General features: G+C 40.3%; 1 protein-coding gene across 3 annotated transcripts in view; it reads left to right on the plus strand.

The window, feature by feature from the left end:
• Window positions 1–20,779, plus strand: part of NUP98 (nucleoporin 98 and 96 precursor) — a 126,869-nt gene that overhangs the window by 33,579 nt on the left and 72,511 nt on the right. Inside the window, exons 9-12 of one of the 3 annotated variants that reach the window (XM_008019963.3) lie at window positions 1,716–1,853; window positions 4,047–4,185; window positions 11,409–11,501; window positions 20,231–20,371. In XM_008019963.3, the coding sequence (XP_008018154.3) occupies window positions 1,716–1,853; window positions 4,047–4,185; window positions 11,409–11,501; window positions 20,231–20,371 (511 nt within the window). The remainder of the gene's footprint in view (window positions 1–1,715; window positions 1,854–4,046; window positions 4,186–11,408; window positions 11,502–20,230; window positions 20,372–20,779) is intronic. The other 2 variants (XM_008019966.3, XM_008019965.3) reach the window with 2 other exon arrangements.

Raw genomic sequence — 20,779 nt, forward strand, 5'->3', positions numbered from 1 at the left:
TGATAATATGCTTAACGTCATAAGTCATCAGGGAAAGGCAAATGAAAACCAAAATGAAATACCACTTTGCACCTACTTGAAAGATATAATAAAGACAGTAATAGGCCAGGCGTGATGGCTCACGCCTTTAATCCCAGCACTTTGGGAGGCCAAGGCGGGCAGATCACAAGGTCAGGAGTTCGAGACTAGCCTGGACAACATGGTGAAACCCCGTCTCTACTAAAAATAACAAAAAATTATCCAGGCATGTTGGTGCCCGCCTGTTGTCCCAGCTACTTGGGGGACTGAGGCAGGAGAATCTCTTGAACCCGGGAGGCGGAGGTTGTGGTGAGCCGAGATCGCGCTACTGCACTCCAGCTTCGGTGACAGTGTGAGACTCAACAAAAACAAAAAAAAAGACAGTAGTAAGTATTGAACCTGGAGAAGTTGGAACCGTTATACATTGATGGTAGGAATGTAAAATGGTGCCACCCTGTTAAGAAAACAGTTTGGTGGTTTCTCAAAATGTTAGAGTTATGATATGAACCAGCAGTTGCACATCTTGGGATTTACCAAAGAAAAATAAGACACAGACTTGTACACAAATGAATATAACAGCATTATTCATAATGACTAAAATGTAGAAATAACCTAAAGATCTATTAACAACGAATGAGTAACCAATTGTGGTATATGCATATAATGGAATATTGTTTAACCATAAATTGGAATGAAGTACTGATACATACTACAACACAGGTGAACCTTGAAAACGTGCTAATGAAACAAGTCTGTCACAAAAGACACATTTTTAATGACTCCATTCATATTAAATGTTCAGAATTTTTTAAAAATCCACAGGAAAAGATTAATGGTTCCCTAGGGATGGGGAGTAATTGCTGATGGGTCTGGGATTTCTTTTGGGGGTGGTGAGAATTTAGATAGTAGGGATGTTTGCACAACTGTGAACATGCAAAACATCACTGAATAGTCCACTATAAATGAGTGAATTTTGTGGTGTGTGAATTGTGTCTCAGTAAAACTTTAAAAAACAGCACAGTGAATTCCCTCTTCAGCAAGTCTATTAGCACAGTATTTTTCCTTTATTAATGCATAAGTAAAATACATTGTTAAACATAGGATGATGCAGATTGCTCATTGGAAATGAGTATAGTGTCTCATTTAGAGTTAAGGCTTTTGGCTGGGTGCAGTGGCTCACGCCAGCGTTTTGGGAGGCCAAGGCGGATGGATCACCTGAGGTCAGGAGTTTGAGACCAGCCTGGGCACATTGTGAAACCCCATCTCTACTAAAAATGCAAAAATTAGCTGGATGTGGTGGTGTGCCCTTGTAGTCCCAGCTACTTGGGAGGCTGAGGCGACGGAATCACTTGAACCTAGGAGGCGGAGGCTGCAGTGAGCTGAGATTGTGCCACTGCACTTCAGCCTGGGCAACAGAACGAAACTCCATTATCAAAAAAAGGAATAAGGGTCTTTAACATAACACTCCTACCTCAGTCCGTGTTGATTTATTTTCGCTGATTATTTTTGGTTACTTGATTTTAAGTCCACTCCCCAGCTTGATAGTGATTAGTTCTTTTCACCTAAATCTAAGTTATTTAGCCTAGTATTTGTCATATAAGTTTGAAAAAATTGTAACTTTTTTTTTGTTGTTAATCTGAGACTCGTTGCGGAAACTATTGTAGGGTATCTTTTAATCTATATAAACTTCTTTGCAGGGTTTATTTGGAGTAACCCAAGCCTCACAGCCTGGAGGTCTTTTTGGGACAGCTACAAACACCAGCACTGGGACAGCATTTGGAACAGGAACAGGTCTCTTTGGGCAGACCAATACTGGATTTGGTGCTGTTGGTTCGGTAGGTTTCTACAGTTGACTGTAATTTGAAGATGTGTGTAGATTTGTTAAAGGAATTTTCTTCTAAGGATTTGACTCTTGCAAGTATTTTTTTATTGGGTATATTATTGTACCAGCCTAATATGATTTGATTTTGAGAACAAAAGGCAATTTGATGTAAGATGTAATTTCAGGTTAACTTCAGGTTTGTTTTCAATTAGTAAATTCTTTCCTTTTTAAAATTTCTTTGCCTCAGTGCTTATGTGCATTGTACTTCTGATAGCATTGGTTAAACTGTTGAGTCTAAATTCAAGTTCTTTTGCTTTGTTTGAATCAGATGATTTTTAACTCCTAGTTCTTCCCTCCTTTGTAGGTGATAAATTGGTATGATATTTGGGAATGAAATGTTTTTGGGGTTGATCAGGTTGTTGAAATTGTTGAGATACTCATGGAAGAAGCTTTGAACTTGCTGTTGTGAGTCGGTTAAAAAAAAAAAAGGGCCAGGTGCGGTGGCTCACGCCTGTAATCCTAGCATTCTGGGAGGCTGAGGCCAGTGGATCACCTGAGGTCGGAGTTCGAGACCAACCTGGCCAACATGGTGAAACCCCATCTCTCCTGAAAATACGAAAAAACACTAGCCGGGTGTGGTGGTGGGTGCCTATAATCCCAGCTACTTGAGATGCTGAGGCAGGAGAATCACTTGAACCCAGGAAGTGGAGGTTGCAGTGACCCAAGATCTCCCCATTACACTCTAGCCTGGGCAACAAGAGCAAAACTCCATCTTATAAAAAAGGAACACAAAGTTCCTAAAACATATGGTCCTGTTTTCATGGAGATTGAAATTTCTCTTTTCTTTTTTTAAACTTTGGACAGATAATTGAGGTGAAAAATTGAGAAAATTAGATAATGCTTCAAGACATTCTAATACTTTGGTTGTGGTGGTGGTGGTGGTTGTTTTTGAAACTGAGTCTTGTTCTGTTGTCCAGGCTGTACTGCAGTGGCATGATCTTGGCTCACTGCAACCTCTCCCTCTTGGCTCAAGTGATTCTCGTGCCTCAGCCTCCCAAGTAGCTGGGATTACAGGCATGTGACACCGTGCCAGGCTAATTTTTTTTTTTTTTTCTTTTTTTTGGGATGGAGTCTCGCTGTGTTGACCAGGCTGTAGTACAGTGGCACACGATCTCGGCTCACTGCAGTCTCTGCCTCAGCCTCCTGAGTAGCTGGGATTACAGGCGTCCGCTACCATGCCCAGCTAATTTTTGTATTTTTAGTAGAGATGGGGTTTCACCATGGTGGCCAGGCTGGTCTTGAACTCCTGACCTCATGACCCACCTGCCTTGGCCTCCCAAAGTGCTAGGATTACAGGCGTGAGCCACCACGCCTGGCCTTAATTTCTGTATTTTTTAGTAGAGGTGGGATTTTGCCATGTTGGCCAGGCTGGTAACTTATGGCCTCAAGTGATCCTCCCACGTTGGCCTTTCAAAGTGCTGGGATTACAGGCATGAGCTACTGTGCCCAGCTTCCAGTACTTTCTAGTGACAGATTTATTGATGTATAGTCCACATGCCTTACAATTTGTCTCTTTAAAGTGTACAGCTAGGTGGTTTTTAGTATATCGACAAAATGTGCAACTATCAGTAGTTTTAGAACATACTCATTATGCCAAAAAGAAATGCCATAGTCATTGGCAGTCACTCCCTATTTTCCTCTGATCATCTTAAGCCTGCTTTCTCTCTATGGATTTGACTATTTTGAACATTTCATGTAAATGGAATCATAATATATGGTCTTTTGTGATTGGTGTCTTTCACTTAGCGTAGTGTTTTCAAGGTTCGTCCATGTTGTAGCATGTTCAAAGTTTTTCTTGTAATGATTTCTTCTGGCAAAGTAAATATTTGCTACATGTCTCGTAACAGGTAAAAAGATACTTGATCGCCTTGTTATTTTTTTCTTTGCCTCACTGAAATCCGGTTTCATTGGATTCATTGTGTTTCAGTGGTAATCCTTAGGGGTCACCATTAACTTTTCAGGCCAGAAGCATTCTGTGTTTATATTTTTTGATAGCCTTTATTCATCTTTCTTCTACCTTTTTTATAAATGTTAGGGCATCTTTCCCCCACCCCGTACCCAATCCAATATACCTGAGGTAACCTATATTTAGTTTGGTGTGTGTCTTAATATTATTTTAAATTTTCCTGTATTCTATTTTTTTTAGACCCTGTTTGGCAATAACAAGCTTACTACATTTGGAAGCAGCACAACCAGTGCACCTTCATTTGGTACAACCAGTGGCGGGCTCTTTGGTAACAAACCAACCCTGACTTTAGGAACCAATACAAACACTTCTAATTTTGGTACATATAAAAAGCAGGTTTGGCTCTCTTAAAGTTACACTGACTATACCACACATTATTCTCCTGATTCGTATGATTGGAAATATTTAAAAGTTCTCAGGTAAGCCATAGCTTGATGTGAAGTACCAGAGGGAAAGGTTTAAAGTCCTGGATATGGCTTGAGATAATTAGTAGGCATGTAAATTGCTTTTCATTTACTTTGGATTACCTCAGCAATAGCTTAGAAACCATAAAGGAAACACATTTGGTTAAGTGACACATTGTATGAGGCCAGGTTTCAAACCTGTAGTGGTATACAGGAGATATTTGGTTGTTCTTATTTTTGTTGTTGGTTTGTTGTGTTGTTTTGTTTTTGCTTTTTGTTTTTTGTTCTTTTTTTTTTTTTTTTTTTTTTTAGTGGAGAACAGGATCTTTATATCGCCTCAGCCTCCCAAAGTGCTGAGATTACAGGTGTGAGCCACTGCAACTGGCCTGGTTATTCTTTTTTTTTTTTTTTTTTTTTTGAGACGGAGTCTCGCTCTGTCGCCCAGGCTGGAGTGCAGTGGCCGGATCTCAGCTCACTGCAAGCTCCACCTCCCAGGTTTATGCCATTCTCCTGCCTCAGCCTCTAAGTAGCTGGGATTACAGGCGCCCGCCACCTCGCCCGTCTAGTTTTTTTTTTTGTATTTTTTAGTAGAGACAGGGTTTCACCGGGTTAGCCAGGATGGTCTCGATCTCCTGACCTTGTGATCCACCCGTCTCGGCCTCCCAAAGTGCTGGGATTACAGGCTTGAGCCACCGCGCCCGGCCGGCCTGGTTATTCTTAGTGAAAGTCGAAATGTGCCAGGTATTGTGGTAAGCACCTGTAGTCCCAGCCATTATGGAGGCTGAGTCAGGAGTATCACTTAGGAGTTCAAGGCTGCAGTGTGCTGTGATCACACTTGTGAATTGCCACTGCATTCCAGCCCAGGCGACATAGTGGAAGCAGGTCTCTAAAAAACTAAAATAAAATAAGAAAAATAATATAAGAAAGTTGAAACCTTTCTGATTTGGGGGATTATTCAGTAGTTTATTTTTTACTGTTTCAAAAATTTTGAATGCGTGTTCATTGTATACATATTCGTTGTTAAAAATCTGGAAAATACAGAGAAGATTGAACAATAATTTTAAAAACCTTAACCTACTGTCTTGGAGATATGCTGTAAAAATTTAAACCAGTTTTATGGAACATGATATTCTTACTATTATTTTATTTTTTACTTTTTATTTTATTTTGAGGTGTAGTCTCACTGTGGAGTGCAGTGGCATGATCTCGATCTCGGCTCACTGCAACCTCCGCCCTCCCGGTTTCAAGCGATTCTCCCGCTTCAGCCTCCCGAGTCACTGGGATTACAGGCACGCACCACTGTGCCTGGCTAATTTTTGTATTTTTAGTAGAGACAAGGTTTCACCATGTTGGCCAGGCTGGTCTGAACTCCTGAGTTCAAGTGATCTACCTGCCTTGGCTTCCCAAAGTGCTGGGATTATAGGCGTGAGCCACCATGTCCAGTCAGTATTTTCAATATGTCTTATAACTACCTAATTATGTTTTCAAAATTCAATATGTCTTATAACTACCTAATTATGTTTTCAAAAGTCAGATCAGATATAGGAAGTTTATTTTGTTTGTCGAGGGAAATAGTGGTTCAAATATTTCTTGAGGATTTTGTGTGAGACATCACTAGGCACTGATAGGTTCTATTTGGGAGATGAGTACAAAGACATGGTTATTTGGTATAGGTCAGCAGTTAACTCAGTTTTTTAATGAGCCTTTGAACGGTCTTGTAATGTACTGGAGAAAGATCATATTGAACATCTGTTGGAAGATTAATATGTTTTATCTAACTGTCAACTACATGAGGAAGGTAGATAGGTCATTGGTAGGTACCAATTCCTAAATTGATGTGTTTTGTTTCATTTTTATAATCCCTTTTAGTTATTTTGCTCATTCACTGCCAGAAATGATTATAGTTCCTGTAATTCCTTTTGGTCATACTCTGTTTGTAACAACCGTTTTGAGACAGTGGACTTGGTTACCATGGATGAGATACTTGGCATCTGTCTCTCTGTCTCTGTCTCTGTCTCTGTCTCTCTCTCCCTCTCTCTCCCCTCACCTCCCTCCCTTCCTCCCTCCCTCCCAGGCTGTAGTGCAATGGCGCAATCTTGGCTCACTGCAACCTCCACCACCTGTGTTTGAGTGATTTTCCTGCCTCAGCCTCCCGAGTAGCTGGGATTACAGGCGCCTGCCACCACAATCAGCTAATTTTTGTATTTAAAGTAGAGATGGGGTTTCACCACGTTGGCGAGGCTGGTCTGGAACTCCTAACCTCAGGCGATCCGCCCTCCTCGGCCTCCCAAAGTGCTGGGATTACAGGTGTGAGCCACCGCACCCATCCCTACTTATTTCTTACCTATAAAATTAAAATGGAAAGATGGTTAAGGGTCAGTTAGCGTTTCTCAACCTTTTCTGTTATCAGTTACCCTTCCCCATGGACCCTTTGTAGACTATTTTTTTGTTTTTAAGTTTTACCTGCTGTAATGGGACTGTTTTTTCTTTCATTTATTTATTTATATTTTTGAGACAGAGTCTCCCTCTGTTGCCCAGGCTGGAGTGCAGTGGCCCGATCTGGGCTCACGGCAAGCTCCACCTCCTGGCTTCACGCCATTCTGCTTCAGCCTCCCGAGTAACTGGGACTACAGGTGCCGACCGCTATGCCTGGCTAATTTTTTTTTGTATTTTTAGTAGATGCAGGATTTCACCGTGTTAGGCAGGATGGTCTCGATCTCCTGACCTCATGATCCACCCTCCTTGGCCTCCCAAAGTGCTGGGATTACAGGTGTGAGCCACTGCGCTCGGCCTGTATTTTCTTAATCATCTTCTCCCTTCCCCTGAGATTTTCATACCACACATATACTGTGTGTCTGTTTATGTTGTGTGACTCTTTGGAGGGCCACAAACTATCATAATCTGTGATATTGTAGTCCCTCAAGAACCAATTTCCACTCCCTTTGAAAATGTGTGTGTTTAATAAAAGCTCTTTTTTTTTTTGTAACATGCTTCATGTTCAAAATTAAATGCTATTTTTCTTTTCTTCCTTTTTTTTTGAGACGGAATTTCGCTCTTGTTGCCCAGGCTGGAGTGCAGTGGCGTGATCTCAGCTCACTGCAACTTCTGCCTCCTGGGTTCAAGCGATTCTTCTGCCTCAGCCTCCTAAGTAGCTGGGATTACAGGCATGCACCACCACGCCCAGCTAATTTTTGTATTTTTAGTACAGACAGGGTTTCGCCATGTTGGCCAGTCTAGTCTTGAACTCCTGACCTCAGGTGATCTGCCCGCCTCAGTCTCCCAAAGTGCTGGGATTACAGGTGTGAACCACCACCACACTCGGCCCTTCCTTTCTTCCCTCCCTCCCTCCCTTCCTTCCTTCGTCTTTCTTTCTTTTCTTTCTTTCTTTCTTTTCTTTCTTTTTCTTTCTTTCTTTCTTTCTTTCTTTCTTTCTTTCTTTCTTTCTTTCTTTCTTTCTTTCTTTCTTTCTTTCTTTCTTTCTTTCTTTCTTTCTTTTTCTTTCTTTCTTCTTTCTTTCTTTCTTTCTTTCTTTCTTTCTTTCTTTCTTTCTTTCTTTCTTTTCTTTCCTTCCTTCCTTCCTTCCTTCCTTCCTTCCTTTCCTTTCCTTTCTTTCCTTTTCTTCCTTTCTTTCTTTCCTTTCTTTCCTTTCTTTCTTTCCTTCCTTTCTTTTCTTTTCTTTCCTTCTCTTCTCTTCTTTCTCCTCTCTTCTCTCTTCTCTTCTCTCTTCTCTCACTCTCTCCTAGGCTAGAGTGTACTGGTGCGATCTCAGCTCACTGCAACCTCCGCCTCCTGGGCTCAAGTGATCCTCCCACCTCAGCCTCCTGAGTAGCTGGGACTACAGGCATGTGCTACTACATCTGGCTAATATTTGTATTTTTATAGAGACAGGATTTACCATGTCACCCAGGCTGGCCTCAAACTCCTGAGCTCAGGTGATCCGCCTGCCTTGACCTTACAAAGTGCTGGGATTACAGGCATGAGCCACTGTGCCCGGCCGATAAAATTTTTTTTTAAGATATATATGATGTTAATCTATGGTTGCAGATATCTGATTTGCTTAGAGTTCTTTTTTTTTTTTTTTTTTTTTTTTTGATGTGTGAATATATTTACAGTCATGTTCAGTGATAGGAAAATGAAAGGTGTCATCTTTATCTGAGTTGCCTTACTAACTTGTGTGCTGAATTTGAATTGTCTTTTTAATTGTTATTTTTAAAATTGAATTTTACAAGTCAATAAACTTGTCCATGAGAATCGGAGGAAATGTGTGGTATAAACAGTGTAAGTTGGGATTTATTTCCCTCCTGTGGGTTTGAGGTAGTTCACGAGTATGTTGTTTTCTGCTACTTATGGGGCTGTAAGATCCCTTTTGATTAAATTTTTATTCAAAAGAAAAGTCTCCAAGTACATTTTCTATTTTTTCATCAGGGAAAATTGATGATGCTTGAGTAGGCAGCACTCCATTTTTGTGGCATAGCTATTAGAACATTTCAAAAAGAGATTCAATGAATGTCTGAGTCAAATATATAGCAATTAAGTCACTTTACTTGTTTGGATTTTATTTTATGTATTTATTTTTTTTTTTTGAGATGGATTCTCGCTCTGTCACCCAGGCTGGAGTGCAGTGGCATGATTTTGGCTCACTGCAACCATCACCTCCGGGGTTCAAGCAATTCTCTGCCTTAGTCTCTCGAGTAGCTGGGATTATAGGCACCCGCCACCACGCCCTGCTAATTTTTGTATTTTTGGTAGATACGGGATTTCACCATCTTGGCCAGGCTGGTCTTGAACTCCTGACCTTGTGATCCACCCGCCTAGGCCTCCCAAAGTGATGGGATTACAGGTGTGAGTCACTGTGCCCGGCCTATTTGCTTGGATTTTAAAATGACATGAAATACTATTGTTTTTGAACTTTTACATTCTTCAGCTTTTTTCTTGATTTTTTTTTCGTTGAGATAATAATCCAAGTACTGACATGACAAAGTATGATATTAGTGATACTTTTTCGTCTGTTCCAAAATAGTCTCTTTACTGTGTTTGTTATCTTTTTGGACTGGTTTCCCTCCATGATTTTTTTTTTCTTTTGGAGACGGAGTCTTGCTCCATTGCCCAGGCTGGAGTGCAGTGGTGTGATCTCAGCTCACTGCAACCCTCTGTCTCCTTGGTTCAAGCGATCTTCCTGCCTCAGCCTCCCAAGTCGCTGGAATTACAAGCGTGCACCACCACAGCCAGCTTTTTTTTTTTTTTTTTTTTTTTTTTTTTTGTGGTAGTAAAGAAGAGGTTTCACATGTTGGCCAGGCTAGTCTTAAACTCCTGACCTCAAGTAATCTACCTGCCTCTGCCTCCCAACGTGTTGGGATTACAGGTGTGAGCCATCGTGCCCAGTACTTTATGACTTTTAAATGACTTCATATGTTTTACAAACAGGGTTTTCTGACTAGTTATTTTTTTCTCTTACGAGAAATTAATGACATATTCATTAATTGTTTCATTGATATTTAGTTCCAAAAGGAATAATGAAACTTTGTGAACATAGGTGAACAAAAGAAAAGTAATGGCAGCAGTACAGAATAGGATCTTTCTTTGATACCTATGGTTTTTTGTTTTTGTTTTTGTTTTTTTTCCTTTTTTTTTTTTTTTTTGAGCTAGTGTCTCGCTATGTCACCTAGGCTGGAGTGCAATGGTGTGATCTCGACTTACTGCAGCCTCTGCCTCCTGGATTCAAGTGATTCTCTTGCTTCAGCCTCCCAAGTAGTTAGGATTCTGGGTGTGCATCACCATGCCGGCTAATTTTTGTATTTTTAGTAGAGATGGGGTTTCTCCATGTTGGCCAGACTGGTCTTGAACTTGTAACCTCCAGTGACCTGCCCACCTTGGCCTCCCAAAGTGCTGGGATTACAGTTGCCAGCCACCGTGCCTGGCTGATACCTGTGGATTTTAAAGGGGAATTATAGGATTTTGTCTAAATGGTGGCTCATAGTGAAGGAGACTTCTCATGTGTAATCAGTTACACCTTACATCCAGGCCTGGTTCATCTGTTCAAAATAAAAGCTACTATAGAGAGTTTTGTAGGTAATTTTTTTCTTAGCAAGGACCTTTAGGTTCAGTTAAAGTGTCTTTGTTGATTGTTTTATTTTTATTTTATTGTATTGCATTTTTTTTTGAAACAGAGTCTCACTCTATCCAAGCTGGAGTGCAGTGCCGCGATCTTGGCTCACTGCAACTGCTGTCTCCCGGGTTCAGGTGATTCTCCTGCCTCAGCCTCCCAAGTAGCTGGGATTATAGGCATGCGCCACCATGCCTGGCTAATTTTGTATTTTTTGTAGAGACGGGTTTTCACCATGTTCCCCAGGCTCTTCTCGAACTCCTGACCTCATGATCCGCCCACCTTGGCCTCCGAAAGTGTTGGGGTTACAGGTGTGAGCCAGCACGCCTGGCCAATTGTTTTATTTTTTTAGTACAACTTAGGAGGAGTGAATTTTTCTTCTAAATAAACTTGAATCATGCATTGAAAGCTTTGGGCCTCACAAAGGCAATGTTCCCAAAGCTCAAACACATTCACTTTGCTTGAATATTGATATCCTGTGTTGAATTGATACTTCTTTATTTTGTTTGCTTATTTTTATTTGTTTTTGAGACAGAGTCCTGCTCTGTCGCCCAGGCTGGAGTGCAGTGGCGCGATCTAGGCTCACTGCAACCTCTCTCTCCTGGGTTCAAACGATTTTCCCATATCAGCCTCCTGAGTAGCTGGGATTACAGGCACCCACCATCATGCCTGGCCAATTTTTTTTGTATTTTTATAGAGACGGGGTTTCACCACATTGGCCAGGCTCCTCTTGAACTCCTGACTTCAGGTGATCCTTCTGCCTCGGCCTCCCAAAGTAGTGGGGGATTGCAGGCGTGAGCCACCACGCCTGGCCTCTGAGTTGATATTTCAAGGCTGAAATGTAATTAAGTAAATATGAAGACTTGTTAGCATATGTGAAAATGTTTTTTTAAAGTTATCCTACAAGTTAGGAGTCCTAAATATTAACTGAAAGGTTCACAACTTAGAGTCAGACTGCTTTGTGGTAAACACCCTTATAGAGGAAATTGAGAGTTATATTAAAAGTACAGTCCACTCATTCTTTTGTTTTCCTAGGTTTTGGCACAAATACCAGTGGGAATAGTATTTTTGGAAGTAAACCAGCACCTGGGACTCTTGGAACTGGGCTTGGTGCAGGATTTGGAACAGGTAAGAAACTGCTACCATGAGATCTAGGAAGTGACACAACTTGACTTTCTAGTTTCTGGAACATGAGAGATCTATTTGATTATATTACCGGAATTAAGAAGTCTACCTTTTCATTTTTCTAGTTGGGTTTATAAAACATTCCCAGCAGTTATGCTTTACCAGGGTTTTAAACATTGGCACATTTGTCTTAGAAGCTGTATGCTCTCTTTTCTACAAAGTATCCTCTGATAGTCGGTCTATTTGAGATTGTTAGTGTTTAATATGAGAATTGTCATGAGGACATTAACTTTCAGTTTCCCCATGTTACTTTTGTAACAGGGATTTGAGGCCTTAAACTATTTATCAAAGTAAGCCCTAATAGAAAGGCAGAGCAATAAGAGCACATGCTGATGTAATTCTCCTTTGCAAGGAGAATTTCATTTAGTTCGATTGTCATATAGACCAGTGTCACCCCTTTTCCCTGATTCCTACTGTTAACAACTGTTTTTCAGTGCCTTTGAAGATACCAACCCTTCTACCTGCCTAGTTGTTTTTAAACAGTTGGAGGGCGATGATGGTCATAAGATATGTAAATGTTTTCGCGTGTACAGTAAAACCAGGTTGTTTAAACAGAGTTTAGCCTACTTTTTCAGTTCATTTGCCTGCAGGTGTGGTCAGTTAGTGTTAAACCATTTCCATAGTCTCTGCTTCCACTGTTCAGTTAATCTGTTTTTTTCCCTTCTATCATCTGAGCATTCATCTGTCATTTCCTTCTTTTTTTTGTTTGTTTTTTTTTTGTTTTTTGTTTTGGAGACGGAGTCTTGCTCTGTAGTTCAGGCTGGAGTGCAGTGGTGCAATCGCAGCTCACTGCAATGTCCGCCTCCCAGGTTGAAGCAGTTCTCCTCCCTCAGCCTTCCTAGTAGCTGGGATTACAGGTGTACACCACCATGCTTCGCTAATCATTGTATTTTTAGTAGAGACGGGGTTTCACTATGTTGGTCAGGCTGCTCTTGAACTCCTGACCTCTGGTGGTCCTCCCTCCTTGGCCTCCGAAGTGCTGGGATTACAGGTGCAAGCCACTGTGCCTGGCTGTCATTTCCTTCTTAATGGAACCTCATTTTATACTATGAGCTGCTTTTGTGGTTTTTATTTTTATTTTTTTCAATTTTCCTTTTTTTTTTTTTTTTTTTTTTTGAGATGGAGTCTTGCTCCGTCCCCCAGGCTGGAGTGCAGTGGCGTAATCCCGGCTCACTGCAACCTCCACCTCCCAAATAGCTGGGACTACTGTTGCACGCCACCACACTCAGCTAATTTTTGTGTTTTTAGTAGGGACAGGGTTTCACTGTGTTGGCCAGGCTGGTCTTGAACTCCTGAGTTCGTGATCCTCCTGCTTCAGCCTGCTTCAGTGCTGGGATTACAGGCATGAGCCACTGTGCCCAGCCTTCAGTTTTCTTTTTAAGATAAAAGGTGTTTTGTTTTGAGATAGGTTCTTGCTCTATTGCCCAGGCTGGAGTGCATTGGCATGATCACAGCTCACTGCAGCCTCTACCTCCCGGGCTCAAACCATCCTGCCACCTCAGCCTCCCTAGTAATTGGGACAACAGATGCAAGCCACCATGCTCGGCTAATTTTTTAATATTTTGGTGAGATGAGGTTGGCCTGTTTTTCCCAGTCTGGTCTCGAACCCCTGGGCTGAAGCCATCTTCCTGCCTTGAGCTCTTAAAGTGCTGGAAATACAGGCATGAATCAATGCTCCCTGCTTAAGATAAAAGATGTAAGTGCTGGTAAAAAGTTTTTAACAATTAGAAGTTTCATGAAAAGCCCCGTCTTTTTCAACTGTGAAGTGATAAAGTTTGTTGGGCATGTATCTTGTCAGACCCCTTTCTATGCATTTTTCGGACATGTTTACACACACACACACATCTATACATACATGTCTTTTATATTTAGGGGTTAGGATTATATTCTTGTTTGTTTTTTGAGATGGAGTTTCGCTCTTGTTACCCAGGCTGGAGTGCAGTGGTGCGATCTTGGCTCACCACAACCTCCGCCTCCCGGGTTCAAGCGATTCTCCTGCCTCAGCCTCCCAAGTAGCTGGGATTACAGGCATGCGCCCCCATGCCCAGCTAATTTTGTATTTTTAGTAGAGATGGGGTTTCTCCATGTTGGTCAGGCTGGTCTCAAACTCCTGACCTCAGGTGATCCCCCTGCCTTGGCCTCCCAAAGTGTTAGGATTATGGGTGTGAGCCACTGTGCCCAGCCTAGGATTATATTTTTAAATGGAAACTATACCCTGTATGAGTGACTTTTAAGCCAAAGGCTGAGATGCATTAGTTGGTTATAATTAATATAGTTGCCTGCAATCAGCATTTTAAGAAAATGAAGTAGAATTAAAAATCAGTAGGCTGGGCCTAATGGGTTATGCTTGTAATCCCGGCACTTTGGGAGGCCTAGGCAGGCTTGCTTGAGGTCAGGAGTTTAACATCATCTTGAGCAACATAGTAAGATACTATAAAAATAAATAAATAAATAAAATAGATATGCATGGTGACATGTGCCTATAGTCCTAGCTACTCAAGCAGCTGAATGAGATACGCTGTGGGAGGATCACTTGAGCCTGGGAGGTAGATGCTGCAGTGGGTTATAATCGTACCACTGTACCCCAGCCTGGGTAACAGAATGAGACTCTGTCTTTAAAAAAAAAAAAAAATCGTTTGAAATATTAAGGTTAATATTCTTTTATGAAACTTTGTTTCAGTTGTGTTTGTGTTTATGTGTTTTGGAGCTCAGTGTTTTTCAAAGCATGTGCTGGAGTCGAAAATGTTTGAAAGCACTGTCTTACATAGTGTTCTGTAACTTGCATTTTCATTTCACATAATACCAGTTTTTCTTTTGGTCAGTACATATAGATCAATCTCATTTTTAAAAACCCTATTTAGAGCTGGATGAGGTGGCTCATGCTTGTAATCCCAGGTCTTTGGGAGACTGAGGTGGGCAGATTGCTTGGGTAACATAGGGAGACCCTGTCTGTACTAAAAATGCAAAAAGTTAGCTGGGCTTGGTGGCTTGTGCCTGTAGTCCGAGCTACTCCGGAGGCTGAGGTGGGAGAATCACCTGAGCTTTGGAAGTCGAGATTGCAGTGAGCAGTGATCATTCCACTGCTCACCACACACGTTGATGGGAATGAGACTTTTTTCTCATTCCCCCCAAAATTTTTTAGTATTCCATTAAATACACACCATTTACACACATCATACATATACCTTTACTTATTTAACATTTCATCTATTGATGGACATTTGAGTTATTTGATAATGTTGGCAAAGCCCTCAGTGAAGATTTTTTGTTACATAATTTTCCATGTGTTAGTTTATTGTAGGATTGCTACATCAACTTGGAATTGCAGTGTTGGAAGAAATGCGTATTTCAGATTTTGGTTGGATTTACTAATTTGCCTTTCGAAAATAATGCCAGTTTGTGTTGCTCACGTTATATAAAATGTCCATGTTTCTGTATTTTCCATATTGTTGGGCTTTTTTGTCTTTGCATACATGATAGTAGAAATTGGTGAATTCCAATTTGTACTTCACTGATTACTGGCAAAGGTAAATATCTTTGGTTTTTTATTTGCCATTTGAGTCAGTTCTCTGTTCAAAGTATTGGATTACTGTTTCTTTTTTTCTGCACCTACTACTAACTTGAGATTCTTGTTAATTTACATTTTATTTATTTATTTGTTTGTTTATTTATTTATTTATTTATTTTGAGACTGAGTTTCTCTCGTTGCCCAGGCTGGAGTACAGTGGTGTGATCTCAGCTCACAGCAACCTCCACCTCCCAGGTTCAAGTGATTCTCCTGCCTCAGCCTCCTAAGTAGCTGGGATTATAGGCATGCGCCACTGCACCCGGCTTATTTTGCATTTTTTTAGTTAGAGACGAGGTTTCACCATGTTGGTCAGGCTGGTCTCAAACTCCTGGCCTCAAGTGATCCACCAGCCTCGGCCTCCCAAAGTGCTGGGATTACAGGCGTGAGCCACCGTGCCTGGCCTCTTAATTTATTTTTAAGGATGCTTTGCGTATCGTGGATATTAACTCTTTTTGGTTATATAATAGGTGTTTTTTTTTTTTAATGAAAATTCCCCATTATACCCCAGAAAGAATTTCATTTGAGCTTTTCAACTTATCCAACTTCTGCCACATAAATTTTGCAAGAAATTAAAACTTAAAAGCTCTCATTTCGTTGTACCGTGTGATCCGTAAACATAAGCAGAATGTATCATTTGAAATCACATGTTTTCTTCCAACCCTGTAGGAAAAAATAGCTTTGGTACGGGCAAATTAAGGAAGGCTTTTCTTTTCTTTTTTGCTCAAATTCAAATTAACGAAGGCTTTTCTTTTTTTAAAATATTTTTTGTAATTTTAGTAGAGACGGAATTTCACCATGTTGGCCAGGCTAGTCTTGAACTACTGACCTCAGGTGATCCACCTGCCTCAGCCTCCCAGAGTGCTGGGATTAGAGGTTTGAGCCACTGCACTGGGCCACAAGTTGTTTTGTGATTTTTTTTTTGTTTTAATTATTATACTTTATGTTCTAGGTTACATGTGCATAATGTGCAGGTTTGTTATATATGTATACATGTGCCATGTTGGTGTGCTGCACCCATTAACTCGTCATTTACATTAGGTGTATCTCCTAATGCTATCCCTCCCCCCCTGCCCACCGCAAGTTTTATTTTATTTTTTTCCAAGATGGACTCTTGCTCTGTTGCCTAGGCTGGAGTGCAGTGGCGTGATCTCGGCTCACTGCAACCTCTGCCTCCCGGGTTCAAGCAATTCTTCTACCTCAGCCTAATTTTTGTATTTTTAGTAGAAATGGAGTTTCACCATTTTGGCCAGGCTAGTCTGGAACTCTTGACTTCGTGATACCCCTGCTTCAGCCTCCCAAAGTACTGGGATTACAGTCATGAGCCACTGCACCCAGCCACAAGTTTTATTTTTATGTGATCAGAATTACTTTCTCTTTGGCTCCTGAATCTTGTAGGTTTTGATTAGCAGTGTCTTCCCCCATATTCCAAGACTCTGTAACTCCTTTTCTGATGCTTTTGTCTCTTGTTCCACAATAATGTAATATCCTAACATTTTATTTTAATATATTCTGTTTTCCTCCGACAGTTCTCTCTCACAACAAACTGCATTTGTGTCGCTGTTGTATATTCCTTATACATGCCTCTCCTATAAACTAAAAGATGGATACAATCAATTAAGAATTGTACACCCACAACCTTAGCAGCAGTGTATCATGTAGGGAAATGAGAATTGTGAGTCACCAGGCACACACACTGTTGCAATTCCCTAATTATCACATCTGCTGAAGCAGGCCCTTGGCTTTGAGAGGAACATTTCCTGAGACTTGCATATAAACACCCACATTCCTGAACTCTGCATTTCATGGTTTAACAAACACCCACATTCCTGAACTCTGCATTTCGTTGTTTAACAGGTAGACTAGTGCTGTAGCTTTCAGCTTTATTTTTGGGAGGCATTAGCTAAATGGGTGTTTCTCTGCAACTTCTTATTTTCAGTGATGGAGATTCAAACTCAAGCCTCCTGTAACATGGGCATTTGGGTACTTAATGATTAGTTGATATACAAATGTTAAATGTACAGATACATAAGATTTTTTTGTATGCTTAGATTTAAGAAACCAATCTTAGTATAAAAGGTTTTATACTGTCCCTTGGCATGTGATTTTCTCCTGCACTATGTGTTCAGACTAAGAAACATCCATTAATTCATGGACATAATCATTTCTTGTTTTATAGTGATATTAACTATCATTAGCACTATCAATTGCACACCATTGCCTTGGTTACTTATTAATAATAGTAAACCTTCGTTCTACAGATTTTCCTTGAAGTAATGGCTACATATAGTAAGGTTGATTGTAATACTAAGAGACACATAGAAAAATCTTTCTGGTGCTAATAGATGCCTCAGATCAATTTAATAAATTCTAACAATTTTGGAATGTCTCAAAAGGAAAATAACCATTTTCAATTTTTTCTTGATTTTCTGTGGAGTTTCTAAAGCTGCTATTACCATTTTGCCCCCCATATAGCTTCTTTATAACTGCTACAGCTAATCATAAATATAGCACATTTTTCCTATCTTGACAAATTACCAAAACTTTATTATATCACACAACATCGCACTCAGAATGTCTCTCATATTCTGGACCATTAGTTCTTTCATTAAACAAAAAGCCGTTTGTACATAAAACAAGGCAAATCTGGATAAAAATACCTATTTTTCCATTGATAAATTGCAATAGTCAGTAGTCATTTTATGATAATTCCTTTACAGACAACCCAAACCTCACAGTGCCTTGTTTTTTGTTGTTGTTGTTGTTGTTTTTTGAGATGGAGTTTTGCTCTTGTTGCCCAGGCTGGAGTGTAATGGCGTGATCTCGGCTCACTGTAACCTCCACCTCCTGGGTTCAAGCGATTCTCCTGCTTCAGCCTTCCCGAGTAGATGGGATTATAGGCATGTACCGCCACGCCCAGCTAATTTTGTATTTTTAGTAGAGACAGGGTTTCTCCATGTTTGTCAAGCTGGTCTCGAACTCCTGACCTTAGGTGATCTGCCCTCCTTGGCTTCCCAAAGTGCTAGGATTACAGGCGTGAGCCACCGCGCCCGGCCCACAGTGCCTTTTTTTATTCTTCTGTGGATTATTGAAATACAGTACAGTGATTTTAGACTGATTCATTGGTCATCATCCAGGGATGCTGTAAAGGTGAGGGCAATACACATTTAGAGTAGAATTTTTCATCTATTTTATATATTTGAGTTTTACCTAAGTTTTTATTTGGAGGCAAGGAGGTATTAGACTACCAGAAAATAAAAAATTCTGTAATTGGTGCTGTAAACTATTTCCTTTGATGAAGAAATATAATTTTAGTATTTCTTGGAGCTTACGTTAATTACTAATGGTTTAGAACTTTAAAAGAAGTCTTATTCTTTGTCCCAAAGCTGTCCTTTTTAAGGTAAAATATTGTTATTGCTACAATGTTGTCTCTTTTTTTTTTTTTTTTTGAGACTAAGTTTCACTTTTGTTGCCCAGGCTGGAGGGCAATGGTGTGATCTCAGCTCACCACAACCTCCGCCTCCTGGGTTCAAGTGATTCTCCTGCCTCAGCCTCCCAAGTAGTTGGGATTACAGGCATGCGCTGCCACACCCAGCTAATTTTTGTATTTTTAGTAGAGGCGGGGTTTCTCCATGTTGGTCAGGCTGGTCTTGAACTCCTGACTTCAGGTGATCCACCCTTCTTGGCCTCCCAAAGTGTGGGATTACAGGTGTGAGGCACTGCACCCGGCCCTGTTGTCTTATTTTTAATGAGGTTGGACAGTCAGAGTAATTTGTTCAGTAGTCATCCTTACTGATTTATATTGTGTGCATTGTCTTGGTATAAACTTCTTGTTCTTTTTTGATTGTGATCTCAAAGCAGTTCCCATACAATATTTTTGACCTGCAAGTATTATATCTTTAAAGTGATTTTCCTGGTAAATGATACTTGTTTCAAGGTGCAGTTGATATGTTAAAAAGAACTTCAGAAGCCATGCCTAGTGATGCATGCCTGTAGTCCCAGCTACTTGGAGGCTAAGGTGGGAGGATTACTTGCACCTAGGGCTCAGCCTGGGTGACATAATGAGATCCGGTCTCTTCCTCTCTTTTTTTTTAAAGGAACCTTAAATCTTATAAATTGCCAGTAATTTTGGGGAAACATGTTGGGAAATTGAATGGATTTTTTTTTTTTTGATAATGCCAGTAACTTGTATTCACCATATTCTCCCCTATTTTACACTTCTAAAATCACCGCTGACAACAAGGATTCCCTAAGCAAAATTCAGCAATACAAGTTTCTGCAATGGGTTCCCTCTGATGAAAATGGGTTCCCTCTGATGAAAATGAGTTCTTAGTCCAGCCACTCTGGTTCGTGCTGAAATTTGAGTCTGTTTAGTAACCTCACCAGGAGATATTGAGCTTTTTGTAAAACAAGTTTGTCTAGATAAAGCGGTTTTCATGAGATGGTAAAATTGAAAGTGTTACATTGTATTAGTGAAAGACAATATGTTGGATTTAGTTTTTCTATAGTTCAGTCTCTAAGAAAGATGACATGATTGTGTTGAGTATTTTGATTTGCAAGTATTGAATTTTAAGAATAATTTTTAAAGATTCTTTGGAAATCTGTTCTGCTGTAGAGTGGCAGGCAGTTAAGAGGCCTGGTTGTCAAGTACACCTAGGTTTGAACCCCGTTTCTATCATTTATAACATTGTGGCATCGTGCTAATTACTAAACCCTAAGTTTTCTCCTCTGTTAAATGGGAATAATAGTTTCTACATCAGACATACCAGCTAATTTTGATGAGCATATAGTATGTACCTGATCTCTTCTAAATGCTTTATGAATGTTTATTCATTTTAATTTTAGGATAAATGTCTAAGCTATATGTTACTTCATGTTATAGTTGAGGAAACTGAAGCACAGAGAGATTTTAGTATTTTACCTGTGGTGTGTATAACGTACTGACCCAGTGCTTGACCTGAAGTAGCACTTACCATATTCACCCCTTTGTTGAAATGAGTGGTCATTATGAAGTTTCCAAATGTATTGTATTTTTAAGTAACTGACCTCTGGCACAACACTGAAAGGATCTTCTGTGGTGCTTTTTTCTTTCCTCTTGTCTCCATAGCTCTTGGTGCTGGACAGGCATCTTTGTTTGGGAACAACCAACCTAAGATTGGAGGGCCTCTTGGTACAGGAGCCTTTGGGGCCCCTGGATTTAATACTACGACAGCCACTTTGGGCTTTGGAGCCCCCCAGGCCCCAGTAGGTAAGTATCAGTCACTTTAGAAGGCTTTTCTTAATTTTTTGCTAAACTTGCTGACCTGATTTTCCATCCCACCCCATCCCATTCCTAGCAAGGCATTACATACATGCGTGTCATTAAACAATTGCGTAATAAAGAAGGGCTTATTAATAGATCCTGGCCTACTCTGCTTTCCCTGCTCCTAGGCCTCCTCTCTCAAAGAAACCACTTTGTTAGCTCTTTTTAATTCATCTGATATACAATTTAATTAATATCTCTAAATGTGCTTATATTGCTGTTTTGGTTTATTAAATGTAAGTAAATTTAACCTGTTATGGTAAATGAGAATTTAGCTCACGTATCACCTCTACTTTATTTACTTCTTCCAATATAATTATGTTTACTAAATTTACTATATTTCCTATATTTAGT

Source organism: Chlorocebus sabaeus, chromosome 1 (genome assembly GCF_047675955.1).
Source record: "Chlorocebus sabaeus isolate Y175 chromosome 1, mChlSab1.0.hap1, whole genome shotgun sequence".
NCBI classification, from domain to species: domain Eukaryota; kingdom Metazoa; phylum Chordata; class Mammalia; order Primates; family Cercopithecidae; genus Chlorocebus; species Chlorocebus sabaeus.